Below are 13,299 nucleotides of genomic sequence, written 5' to 3'. Positions count from 1 at the left end.
TAGCTTTATTTCCAAGTACAAATTGTCCCAACCTTTTCCTTCTCCCCCCACCCCGATTACCCAGGCAGAGTTATACTTGATTTGGTTGGAACAATGGAAGCAACATCCGGGTTGCAGTGAAGCTAAGGTTCTATTCCCAGCTTTGTGGCAACAGAAGTTATTAACCCTATCTTAACAACTGCTGTGTGCACACAGCTCTGCCAGCAGTGGGCTGGGGGCTCGGGCACAGCCTGCAGGGCTCAGCAGCTCCAGATGCAGCTTTTGGGAAGGCATCCGTGTTCCTCCAGCTCCTCAAAGCTCAGGAACTTTGGGGCAGCTGTCTGCAGGCCCAGGGGTTGCTGATACTCCTCTGGCTTGGGCTGCACGTGCTGGTTAATTGTTTCTGAACCTCATAGCACTGTGTCTCTTTGGGATTTGGTGTAGAACCACGGGTGCATAGAGAGGGAGGAGAATTTAGCTTTCTCTTTCTGTCTTTTGCTTTCAGTCTTTCTCCCATCTCTCTTTCTTCCTTTTTTTTTTTTTTTTTTTTTTTTTTTTAAATTGTGAGAAGATGAGATTATTGAACTACAAAGGACAAAGCTGCTTCAGAATTAAGAGTGAGAGGGATGTAGAGTTAGACAGCAAGGAGCCTTTAGCTATGAGGGATGCAGCAGAATAGAGGGATAAAACACTCATGGCAGCAGAAATGGTTGGATACAAGGAGCAGAAAAAGCTGAGTAAAGAGAGTAATTTTGGGGAGGAGTGGAGAATACCAACCAGCTGACCAGGTTATGCATCCACCTGTCCGAGGTATTTGTGATGTATTGCACTACCTGCAGATTAAGAGCTCAGTTCAAAAGGTAGTGTGGGAGGAGATCTCCAGGAAGAGGGCAGATGGTGAAGTTGCATTAAGCCCTTAACCCTTGAAGCTGAAAACTTTAAAGCAATTAGAGATTCAGAGACATAAAGAAGAAAACTGGTTCTGGTCTGAGTTTCCACAGAGTCTGTTATCCCTTCTTAATAACTTTCAGTTCTGGTTAATCTTCATGTGCTTTTAGGGCAGCTTAGTACACTGAGAATTGTTTTCCTGGGTGGATAATTGCTTCCCAGTCCTTACGGGTAATAGGTAACTGTGAAAATGAGATTTGCCCCCTTACATCTGGAAGGGGAAAGCTCCTTGCTTTTTCTTTTTTTTCATATTTTAGCATAAGCCTTCCAAATCACTGTCTAGATTATAAGGAAGTGTAGCAGTGTGACTCACTTAAAGCCCAAGAAGGAAATACGTATGTGATTATAAGGACATATTTTCAGTGTGTGCTGCTCAGGCAGAATACACCCACAATCACAGTGATTTTCTGTTTATATATTTAGTGTCCTCCTTAAGCAGTGGGTGGAACAAATGTGACTGAAGAGTGTGAGTTATAAGTGGAGGGCGTTTGTGTAGCTGAACAAGAGTTAGAGGGATTGTAATATTGAAAGTCGTGCTTTGCAGTTCTGTTAATTCATCCTTAACTAATGGGGACATGCAGAGTGAAGTCATTAGCTCACAGTAAGTTTATTGCTGTCACTCATCTGTGTTCCTCTTGCTATTTTTACAGGGGGGAAATAACTCAGAAAATAAGAGTAAAAAAGATTGTTTGGGGGGATCCAGGCTGAATTTGAAAAGTTGCTTTGCTTTTATATAATCCCTTCTCTGAAACGTTCCGTATGGATCATATAACTGGGTCAAATGGGAATTGATCAGCTTATTCAACCAAATGCACATCAGCCCATTTGGCTGCTGACCCTGCTGTTCAGGGGGAAACACCCTTTTATTTTAGAGTCCTCAAGTGGTGGGGTGCTATCCTCCTCCTCTGTCACTTAGGGGGAGTTCTCCCAGAGTAAACACGGAATGATCTGTCCCTAAATTTGAGAACTGCCTTTTGTCCAGCCTGAACAAGCAGGTGATTCTGTTAGTGCCTCCAGGGTTGTTTGGAGACGATGCCCTACATCTGACCAGTGTGAGTGTCCATGCTTAACCCTCCTGTTCATCATCTCCACTCAGCACATGCCACTTTGCTGTGTTGACTGAGCCTCAGGGCTTTGCACGAGGGCCACCGCCCCTGACACTGTCACCAGCAGCCAGCTCCTTTGGCACCTTCTGCTGTGACACATGCGCTGACATCTGCTGCTGGTGACCTGGCCGTGCCTTATGCAAGTCCCAGGGAAGTGCTGACACCGGAGCAAAGCACCAAAGGTGCTGGGCTGCAGCTCTGCTCTTCCCACTGGGACAGGGCACCCTCTCTCCTGCGGGGTGTGCAGGCTGCACAGAGCAGGGATGCTTGCAATGCATGACACAACACAATATAGGGCAGAGTTTAGTTTTATCCAGGCAGCTCTCGTTGATGCAAGGCAATGTTTTTTGGAGTCAGGGGTGGGTGGGTGACTGCCTGTGCAGCTGCAGGTGCTGATACAGCTGCTGCTGGCAGCCTGGTGCAGGTGTCCCCAGCACTGAGGGTTCCAGTGCTCAGGTGGTTGCAGGTGCCTGTGTGCCACTGAGACAAAAGGAGTCTAGGGAGACCAGTAACCCCCTAAAAGAGTCCTGGAGAGCTGACACATCTCAGGAGCCAGTGACACAGGCTGCAAAGGGGCACCAGGGAGAGGTGGCATAGCATGCAAAGCCCGCTAAGGGCCCTGAAGAGAAAAAGCATCTAATCCTGCCCTTTAAGCTGTATCGTTTCTATGTCTGGATAATGAAATTTTTATTGTGACAAAGCTGTTTGGGGGACACAGTGGGCAGTTTATCAGTGCTTCCCAGGGTGATAACATGTGAAATAGGCCAGAGGAGTTTATGTAGAAAGAAATGCCCTTGTGGGATGTTCAGGCCTAATGGCCAACTGGCACATTTCTGTGCAAATAGCAGCCAGAGCAGAGAGCTCCATAGCCACAGGAACAAACCCAGGAGGAGCACAAGGAATCTGTTTGCACTGTAACCTAAACCCACTGTAAATAGTGCTGAATTACCAGTGAGAGAGCTGGAATGTTGCAATTTATTGGAATGTGCTTTGAATGAATACTGCAGACACTCAACATTGCTCGAACTATGGATTTTTAAAGCACTTGCTTATGCTCATTTTTACACTATAAATGAAGCAGATCTTTTATGATGCAGTGCTATAGAATTTTTAAATATCTCTTAGCGTAGGAATCATGTAGTCATTTGTGAGTTTTTCAGGTTAAATAGACTGTAGATGTGTTAAACAGAAAACAAACGCTGTATTTTTTTTTTCATCAAATGCACTGTGACTCTTCATTTTCTGGTCTTGTGCTAGTGTCATGACGTACTTAACTGCTGAGATCTGCAGCTGTTCATTTACACCTTAATCTAGTCCACACATGAATGAAGGTAGGAAATGATTGTGGCATTACTTTCCTTTAGAGAGTGCCTGAAGTGAAAACAAAAACCCCTCAAAATAAGTCTGATTAATATTTATGAGTAACTTGAGACCCTCCTATTAGATGCAGACTTGAACTCCATTAACAGCTCAGTGATGCCTGGCGTTTATGGATATTGAGGTTGCTGACTTAGGTTTCCAAGGTCTGTTTTATGAAATATTTGGAGCTCCCACTTGCTAATGAGTATTATGCACACACAGGGATGAGTGAACTCTCCAGTGCCTGGTAATCACTAATTGCTGGCCTTTCAATTGCCAAGTGTAATGTGTTGCTATAGGTGTCATCAACCTACACATCCAGCTCACAAGTCAGACCACCCAAAAGGGTTTCTAGACAACATTCCTTCAAATGGACTGTGTTATTCTAAATTATTTTCTGAACCATATTTTAGCTAGCCTCAAAGTTCAATGTTTTGAAGTCAAACTCCAGGCCAAGTTTGGAAGTGTCAAATTTTAGTAAGGAATGAATTGACACCACAGATAAAAAAAGTTTCTTATGAGTAATAAAAATGTTATGGCTTCTGTGAATAGCTAGTTTAAAGTGTAATGGGCAGGAAAAGCAATAAGAAGATTGGGCATTTTTGCCAGTTTTATAGGATCAGCTCTGCTGAAGGGTTATTACAGTTAAATTATTACCAGTTTTCTCTGTGTTTCTGTGTGTACACACACACACACACATAAATAAATACGCACATGCATAAAAATATATGCTGGAAATGGTAACTGCTTTCCATGGAGAGACCAAAATTATCAGCTTAATATGCCCATTCCCAGAAAGCATCATTCCACAGATATGATGATCCAATGATTCACTATATCTCTAAAAATGTGGATTCCTTTTGGGCATTAATTGTTAGTGATTGCTGTCATTGTCAGATATTATGGAAGGGATGTTGCAGTAGCAGGATCTGCAGGGCTCTGGGATGCTTTGTTCTTCTTTACTTGCCAGGGCACTGTCATTTATCTTGACTCAAAAAAGCTTAGCTCATTTCTGTCGGGATGTTTTTGGAAAGGTTGCTGGATTATCAATAGCTACTTCAGATGTACATGCCAAAGGGAAAGGAACACAGAGGAAACAGTAATGAAAAAGAGGTTTAAATTCCTTCGTGAATTTGTATTATGAGTAGTGAAAGGGCACAGCAGTCAAATCAAATTGATGTCTGACAATCATGGGAGATGTGAATTTTCCTGTGGGAAGTAATGAGATCTGATTGGCAGAGCTTCAGCTGCTAATGCACAAAGCAGAAACATTGCTCTCTCTTTGGACTTGGGTTCTTTTTCCTTCTATAGCCTCTGTGAGTTTTATTCATAGACCTTGGGGAGGACTTGAAAGAGAGATGAGGGAAACAGTCCACTGAGGTTTAGCAGAACAAAAGAAATCCAAATGTTCTAAGATATGGAAATGCAATAATGAGCCCCAATTATCTATGTGTGCAATATCTATACTGTTACAATTAATAATTTATTGTCCCAATGTCCTGGATTAGAAGATTTTTAAAGATTCATTAGGATTGACTTTCTTCTTTGGGATGCTCTTAGGTATTTTGAAGATTGAGCACTGTAATTTGGGAGAAGACACATTGCCTTTTGCAGATGTAGAGGTTCAATTCGTGCTTCAAGCACAAAATTAAACTTGGAATTAGCTAGAGACCGAATAATCCCTCTTACAAATTTGTGAAATGCCTTTGCTAAAGTGCATCAGACCTGTCCTTTCGACTTCGGTTTTTCATTCACATTCTCTGAGAAGCAATTTCTCCATCACAGTCTTGTGTTCCATTTCCAATTGGAACTCAGATCCAAATTATCTGTGGGCTGCAGCTTTCCTGGTGCCCTGGCACTCTATCCTGCAAAATGCTTTTGCACAGCGGGTCATTGATCTTCTAGTCTAGCTTGAAGGTAGCTGAAATGTCAATATAGCTTCTAGCCATTTTTTTCTGTTCTTTTTTTTTTTTCCCAATGGTGTATGAATTATAATGCTGAAAATGTATTCCATAATCACTGGCTAAGGATTAGGGATTTGTGCCATGGAAATTCTTTCCCCATATTGAAGCCATATTGTTAACTGGAAAACACACCAAGAGAGCTAATACTGTCCTTTTTGGCCCTGCTAATACTGTCCTTTTTCGCCCTTTACATTGCCTACTGTATTTTCTAGAAACAATGAAGTTTATGACATTAAAAATTATAATATAATTACTCAGCTGACTATATCTCAAGAGAGTAAAAAGGCCTGTAAGCCCATGCAGTGCTTCACTAAGAACAACACTAAATGTTTGAAAATTAGTAAATCATGCAAAATCAAAAAGACTAATTTTGGCAGGAACAATTGCAGTTTCTTGCCCACCTCTGTCCACGTTGGCAGTAGCAGCCACTGCTAGGTGACAGTGTCCTTCATCCGAGGCCAAACCTCATCAGTGAAATATGGATTCAAAATTAAGAACACACAAGAGAGGGAGGGGAGTGGATTTGCTTCATTAGCTTTAAGTAAATGAAGTGTTTTAATAAGTAAGGCTGTGGCACAGCCAGAATCAGAAACATGCTCCATTTTGGGCACATGATGTGACCATTTGTGTTCCTGTTGCTGCCCAGGAGGCTGGAATGGCATCAGGAAAAGGGAATAGATACCAGAGATGAATGCAGAGACCAGATGTGTCAGGAGAGCTTCAGCCACAACGTGGCACCTTCTTTGAAAGGAAGAAGTAAGGTTATCATGGGTCAGGTGGGAAGGAACAAACTTCTCATGGCACATTCTGAAAGAATCACAAGACTTTGTGAAATACATCTGGTGATGTTAAAGGGAAAGCCAAAGGGAGGGGTCAGAGTGGATCAGGGAGGTACAAGAGTAGTCAGTGGAGAGGAGGGGGCGTGAAGGGGTCTGCTTGAGTGTCGGGATGCTTCTCTGATGAGTTCTGTCTGATCACTGCAACCTGTCCCAGCTCTTGACTAACTCCTTCCACTCTCTATAACAAGTGCTAATAGTTATAGCAAGCAGAAGAAAGTTCTGTCTAAACCACAGATCTGCTTTCTAGAGCATCCAGCTTCCCACGTAATTTATGAAATCTGAGGGCATCTGAAACTAGGGTGCTGTGAGTTGAAATCTGCTATATTTGCAACTCCTGGCTAGATAAGTCTGCAGTGCTCCACGAATGAAGCATTAAATGGTGCTGTATTTTTAAACTTGCAAAGGCTTTTGAATACTGTGAGCAGTGATTTTTTTTTTTTTTTTTTATTTTAACTGGTTTGACTCCTTGCTCTCCCTAGGGGAAATGGAAGAGTTAGAAACCCTGTGGCTGACTGGTATTTGTCACAACGAGAAGAATGAAGTCATGAGCAGCCAGCTGGACATCGACAACATGGCAGGAGTGTTTTATATGCTTGCAGCAGCCATGGCACTCAGCTTAATAACCTTTGTCTGGGAGCACTTATTTTACTGGAAACTAAGATTCTGCTTCACTGGCGTCTGCTCAGATAGGCCGGGATTGCTGTTCTCAATCAGCAGGGTCAGTACTCTTTTAATTTTTCCCCTTTAGGCAACAGAAAAAAATAAACATTGCCTCCCTAAAATATTATCCTTCCTTTTATTCCCACCTGGACATTTAAAATACGTGTTAGAGCAGCAGTGGGGTGCTCTGGAGTAGTCAGTGGGCTTAGGATGTGCTTGTACTCCTTGGGAAGTCCTAATCCATTGGACTGTGTAGGGCATGCATTATCATATCAGTAATCCAATGCTGAAAACAAATACAGTAAGGGGAAATTTTGATGAAGAAATAGTAGATGCAGGAAATGTATTAATTTCCACGTTAAAAATCCAAAAAAAAATAAATACTGATTTGATAAGGGACATTAGTCTCAGCTTTGTGCATTTCTTAAGCAAGAGAATTTTAAGTTCCAGAAATACAGTGGAATATTTTTGTAAGCTTTTCTTGATAGAAAACTTGAATAAATGGTATGAGAAAAGGTCAAACACAGGCATCATTTATGTCTGGTTAGACACTAAGGCAAGTTTTATTGATAATTTTTCCAGACCCAAAGGGGATTTACATATGCAAGAGACTGATACTTGTTTAAAAAAGAAAAAAGGAAATGTGGGCTTATTCTTATGTTTTTGACAAATTAGTTGGTTTTTTTTTTCTTTATATATTTTTAAAACAGTTAGAACTTTCATTAGGTAATTGATTTTTTTATACAGCTGAGGAGAACTCAAAATGATACTAAAATGGCTAATTGCTTTAAAGTGTGCTGCAATTACCCTGTTGAGTAGATTGGACCATTTTGGAACTGCATTAAAAATAGTCTGCACTACCCTGTTGGGGATTATCTAGAAACCACATGCACCTTAACCTCCACATTTTATATTTGAACTTTATATTTCTGGCTTTTTTTTATATGAAATTATTCTAGGAAATGCAGAGGAAAAGAAGTACTTATGTCAAAGGTAAATGTCTGAGAAATTCAGACTAGTTGACAGGGTTGGAAATGTGGATTGGGCTCACAGGAGTGACCAAAGAGGTAGAAGGGAGAAAATGGACCTTTTGCTGAAAATTAACTCAGATTCAGCTTTCACATGTACTAGGACAGGGATCAGAAAAGCTAAAATATGATGACTAGAAGCCTTTTTATTTTAGTACAAGTGAAGAGTACCCTAATCTTCAATAAAATAGTCCCACTACAGCCTTGTTTAGAGAGGAAACTTAATCACTCCTTTAAAATAAGAGAGTATCTGTTTCTGAAGGTTAGTTTCATTTTGTGACAAGATTAGGGAACCACTTGGTTACCTTCTAATCTCATATTCTGGAATAAGATGAGGAGGCCAAGACAGACCCCTTGTTTGTGAAATACTGGCAATTTTTCTCCTTTCTGGTTCTAACAGATATACCAGAAAATATTCCTCCATTTCAATGCAAGGAAATTGTAAAAAAGTTAGAGAGGTACTTTTAATCTTTCCTATAATTAGATAAGAAATGTTTAATTTTTCTTTATTGCTAATTAAAACTAAAATGGAAGCATAAAGAAGTTATGCCTAGTGATTTAATTTGTTTAATATTACTCATATTACAGGGTATTTACAGTTGCATTCATGGAGTACACATCGAGGAGAAAAAGAAGTCTCCTGACTTTTCTTTGACCAATTCACAAACCAACATGTTAAAACTGCTGCGAACGGCGAAAAACATGACCAATATCAATCCTTCAAGAATTGACTCCCCCAAAAGAACAGCTGATTTTATTCAGAGGGGTTCTTTGATTATGGACATGGTCATGGATAAGGGAAACCTGATATTTTCTGATAACAGATCCTTTCAGACAAAGGACAACTTTTTTGGTGACAACATAAGTGAACTGCAGACGCTTCCTGGCAATCGACACAAGGACAATCTGAACAACTACGTTTTCCAAGGGCAGCATCCTCTCACACTGAATGAGTCCAATCCAAATACAGTCGAGGTTGCAGTAACAACAGAAGCAAAAGTGAACTCCAGACCCAGGCAGCTTTGGAGGAAATCAGTTGAATCTTTACGCCAAGATTCTGTACGTCAGGGCCAAAGTTCCCAGAGAGAAAACGGGTCAGAGGAAAACAGGCAGCTTTCCTTGAAAAGCCAAAGATACCTCCCTGAAGAGATTGTCCATTCAGATGTGTCAGAGACATCAAGCAGAGCTACTTGCCACATGGAAGCTGAAAACAACAACAAGCACCACAAAACCAAGGACAATTTTAAAAAAAGGACAGGAGCATCAAAATACCCAAAAGACTGTAGTGATGTGGAACTGACATATCTGAAAACCAAACAGGGCTCTCCACGGGATAAAATCTACACGATTGATGCTGACAAGGAGCCAGGATTCCGCTTGGACACACCTCAGTACATCGAAAACATTGTCCTTCCAGAACCTGTGGAGCTCCCTGATGTTTACCAAGATCACAACGACAACTACAGGAAAGCCGAACACGCTAACAGGACTCCATCCCATAACGAAGACAGTCTTCCAAATAACGACCAGTATAAACTTTTTAAGCACTACACTCTCAAAGAAAAAAATACTTCCCTAGGTGACATGAACGATAGGTACAGACAGAATTCCACCCACTGCAGGAGCTGTCTCTCCAACATGCCCACGTACGCGGGGCACTACTCGACCAGATCTCCCTATAAATGTGACGCGTGCTTGCGGATGGGGAACCTCTACGATATTGAGGAAGACCAGATGCTGCAGGACACAACGAACTTATCACTCCCTGAAGAAATATATGAGCGTACTTGGTCACAAAGTAGTGCTCTGCAATATCATAAAAAGAATAAACTGAGGATTAGCAGGCAACACTCTTTTGATAATATCGCCGACAAGTCCAGGGAAATTGATATTGGAAGACCTTCTCGTAGTATAAGCTTGAAAGAAAGAGAGAAATTCCTTCAAAGTAGTCCATATGCAAGCATGTTTAGTGTTCCCTCAAGCAAACTGTTGAGCAACAAGGCCTCACTTGTGACTCATGCTCTGGAGGACAGTAAGAGGAGCAAGTCCCTGTACGCCGTTCACTCGGATGATAACCCCTTCCTGCACTCCTACCGTGATGACCAGCATTTATCTCTTAGGCGAAGTCCAGCTGATCTTTATAAACATTCCTTACCAACAAGAGGAAGAAATGATAATTATTTAAGGTCATCCATACAGTCTACAGCATCATACTCTTCCAGGGATGGTCGGATCCATAATGACATGTACATTTCAGAGCATGTTTTGCCTTACGTTGCAAATAGGAATAGCTTGTACTCAACTCCAAGGGTTTTAAATTCCTGTAGCAATACACGTGTGTATAAGAAAAGGCCTAGCATTGAATCAGATGTTTAAATTTTCCATGAACACTTTATCTATAGGGAAAGAATAGTTGCCACCATCTTAGAGGGAGAATTTTTCCTTTTAACAGTATCCTGCTCTGGTAAATGATACGTAATCCTCTCCCTTTCCCAACGTACTTTTGTACATGAATAGGTAAACTGGTATGCTCTGAACTATCCTTTTAAAATATGTCTTGTTGAAAAGGATAAAAAACCAGCCATTTATGTATGCTTATATATATAAATGGCAAGTTGTACTGAAATAGCCCCAATATATGTTGGCAACTATGCTGTTTTGTACCTAATTATTTTACTATTTTGGTTATTCTAATTTATGTTGCTAAGTATCATTCAATGTACTTTTGTCCTTAGAAATGTTTAATGATTTTCTAGTACTGGATAAGCAATATGGTATGCATGTAGTATGACACAGACAAGAAATAGGGATGCATTTGCACAGATTCAAAAGTAAGATTCTAAAAGAGAACAGAAAGCTAAGACATCCAAAAATATATTTTAGCTTCATAATCATTTTCAAAGCCAAATAAGAATTTAAAAAGAAGAAAAATCCCCAAACCCCAGGACCTTAGTAAAATACAGTGTGTTAGCACAAATTTAGTATGTTCCTTCTAGACTGACAGACAGTAGATGGGAAGGCAGAAACCCCAAACATGTGAACTGCTGTGTACCAAAAGGGAGCCCCATGGATATTGGTTAATGTTCATGTACAAATGCTTTTCTTATATTGCACATGCACTTACCATTACAAAAGTTAGTTCATTGAAAAGTTTGCAGTAATCGTGTCAGAGATTTCACAGCTGCCTAATCCAGAGTATATATTTTTAGATATCACTATATGGCACTTACTATGGAGCTGTGGACTTTATTAGTAACCTTGAGGCCTAATGTGTACGTAAGTTTGCATTTGCCCCTTACTGGTGATTACTCAGGGCTGTATAGTATTTCTTTTATTCTTTCACTTCCCAAACCAAATCCCAACCCACTGTAGTTCTTTGTTCATAGTGTATTAGTGACAACTAATTAATTGTATATTAATAGTTCTAAAGCTGTTAATACAGTATCAAACACCGACAGCCATAAGTTCAGTGTGATCCGTGAGGAGAGTGGTGCCATTTATTTGCATACACAGAGAAGGATTAACACCTTTGGAAGGACTTCTTCCTTCCACAGTATTGTGCATATTTGTTGAACATCAAGACCATTTTTCTAACCTCTCCAGTCAAGTCTGCTATATAAAGTGAATATATGCACACGTAACTAAGAAACAGTATCTTTATTATCACTTACTGATATACAAAGGTATTCACATAACAGGGATGCATTGCTGTATGACTTTTCCTTCTATAGGTGTCAATCAGATGATTTCACAAATGAAATGTCTGCTACACACCCCTCCTTACCCTCACTGGAAGAAAAAAAACCACTAGATTTTAAACATAAGGGAGCGTGAAAGGGAAGAGAGGAAGCCTTTCAGGAGAAGAGTGTACAGATGTAAATTTAATTGCAACTAAAGAAGTAAATATAATTTCTAATACATTTAACTACTGACGGTGTTCCAGAGGTGGTGTTCTCCCATTTTCCTGCTACTCTGAGAATTGCTTTAGGATTTTTGTGTAAAGGGAATTTAGATTATTCGAGTATTATTCCATCCATTTCACTGAAGAACAGTGAGCAGGGAAACCATTACCACTGTGAATTGGAAAATGTGAACATTATCCTAACTTTTCTCTAAACTGAAACTCTTTTCAGCAGAATTGTGCCTGTCAGCTGTAATTGAAGCATCTGCATGCCAGAGGTGCAGTATGCAGTGGGTTTAATTTAAAACAGCATACTGCAGAGCAGAGTTACAAACAGTAGATAATATAAATGATGTGTAGGGAAAATCAAAATAAAGCTTCTTGAATTTTGTTTACAGCTTTTTTTTTTTTTTTTTTTTTTTTTAATGAAACAGATTTAAACTGACTTGGGCTATTGAAGTCCAGAATGAGTTCTTGGTATTTGCAAATGTATTTGTACCTTCACCGTGATGATGAAGGATGATATTTTTTAAGGAATGAGATTTGGACTCCAAGTCTCTTTCCAGCTTCCAAAAATCTCAGTATACTTTATTATAAGTACGATCAGAAAGCATATCTATGGGTATCTCTATGCTGTTCAGATAAAAAATATGTTTTGGGTGTTCTTTATTCAACATTTGGTCATAATTGTTGGCCCTGATTCACATGGGATGCTTTCTGGTTCCTCAGTGGAGGGAGTTTTATAAACAGAAGTTCCTTGCTGCCCTTAGAGAGACTCAGATTTCTTAGGAAGAGTCTTAGTGAGACTCAGATTTCTTAGTCTCATGTCTGTGGGATGAACACTGCTTGGCATGAACCCAAACCTTTTCCCAGAGATACAAGTATGCTTTGCTCTTAAGTCTACAGGAAGGCAAATGCACTGAAGGCATAATGTTGTAATGACTGTAGTGAAAATATTTCAGGCAAATTTTAATATCCAATCCAAATCATAGTAGATTAACTGAAGTACAAAGTGTTTTGAACTCTCTGGTGTGTTTCAGCAGATATGATATTTGCTGATGTCATGCCAAGTCCTGCCATGGAAGTTGCTGAGCATTTTACCAAGTAAATCATAAAAGTCAGTGGTGGCTCTTGTCTTTCACCTCATCATAAAGCTCTCAAGTATTTGTTGATCACTCCAAGTCTTTTGTATCATCATCTCTATCTAACCAGACACACGATTCAATATTAATACAAGTACTGTATGTGAGGTTGTGGGAAAGAAAAATTCCCATTTACATTTTCTCTCTTGAGATTCAGTTGTAAACATCCTCAACCCAGGTGGATTTATCTTTCTGTGAAACGTTCGAGCAAATTAGCTACCACAAAATGTATTGCAGTGTTTGCTTTTTCTGATTTGAGCAGATTTCTGGTGACTGTAGAGATTTATTATTATTATCTGCAATCTGCAATACAACCACCTCCCCTAAACCAAAATAAAAGAGACCGAGGGAAGACTTGATAATGTTGCACAGC

The 13,299-nt window shown here is 40.0% G+C and overlaps 1 protein-coding gene across 1 annotated transcript in view; it reads left to right on the top strand.

Annotated features, from left to right (window-relative positions):
- GRIN2A (glutamate ionotropic receptor NMDA type subunit 2A) overlaps positions 1-11,227 on the top strand; it is a 152,878-nt gene extending 141,651 nt beyond the window's left edge. The window contains exons 13-14 of the mRNA XM_066330245.1: positions 6,675-6,913; positions 8,472-11,227. Coding sequence (XP_066186342.1) covers positions 6,675-6,913; positions 8,472-10,259 — 2,027 coding nt within the window. The 3' untranslated portion in view covers positions 10,260-11,227. The remainder of the gene's footprint in view (positions 1-6,674; positions 6,914-8,471) is intronic.
- The last annotated feature ends 2,072 nt before the right edge of the window (positions 11,228-13,299 follow it).

This window comes from Sylvia atricapilla, chromosome 15, assembly GCF_009819655.1.
Source record: "Sylvia atricapilla isolate bSylAtr1 chromosome 15, bSylAtr1.pri, whole genome shotgun sequence".
NCBI lineage: Eukaryota > Metazoa > Chordata > Aves > Passeriformes > Sylviidae > Sylvia > Sylvia atricapilla.
This window is presented reverse-complemented; position numbering and strand designations above follow the sequence as displayed.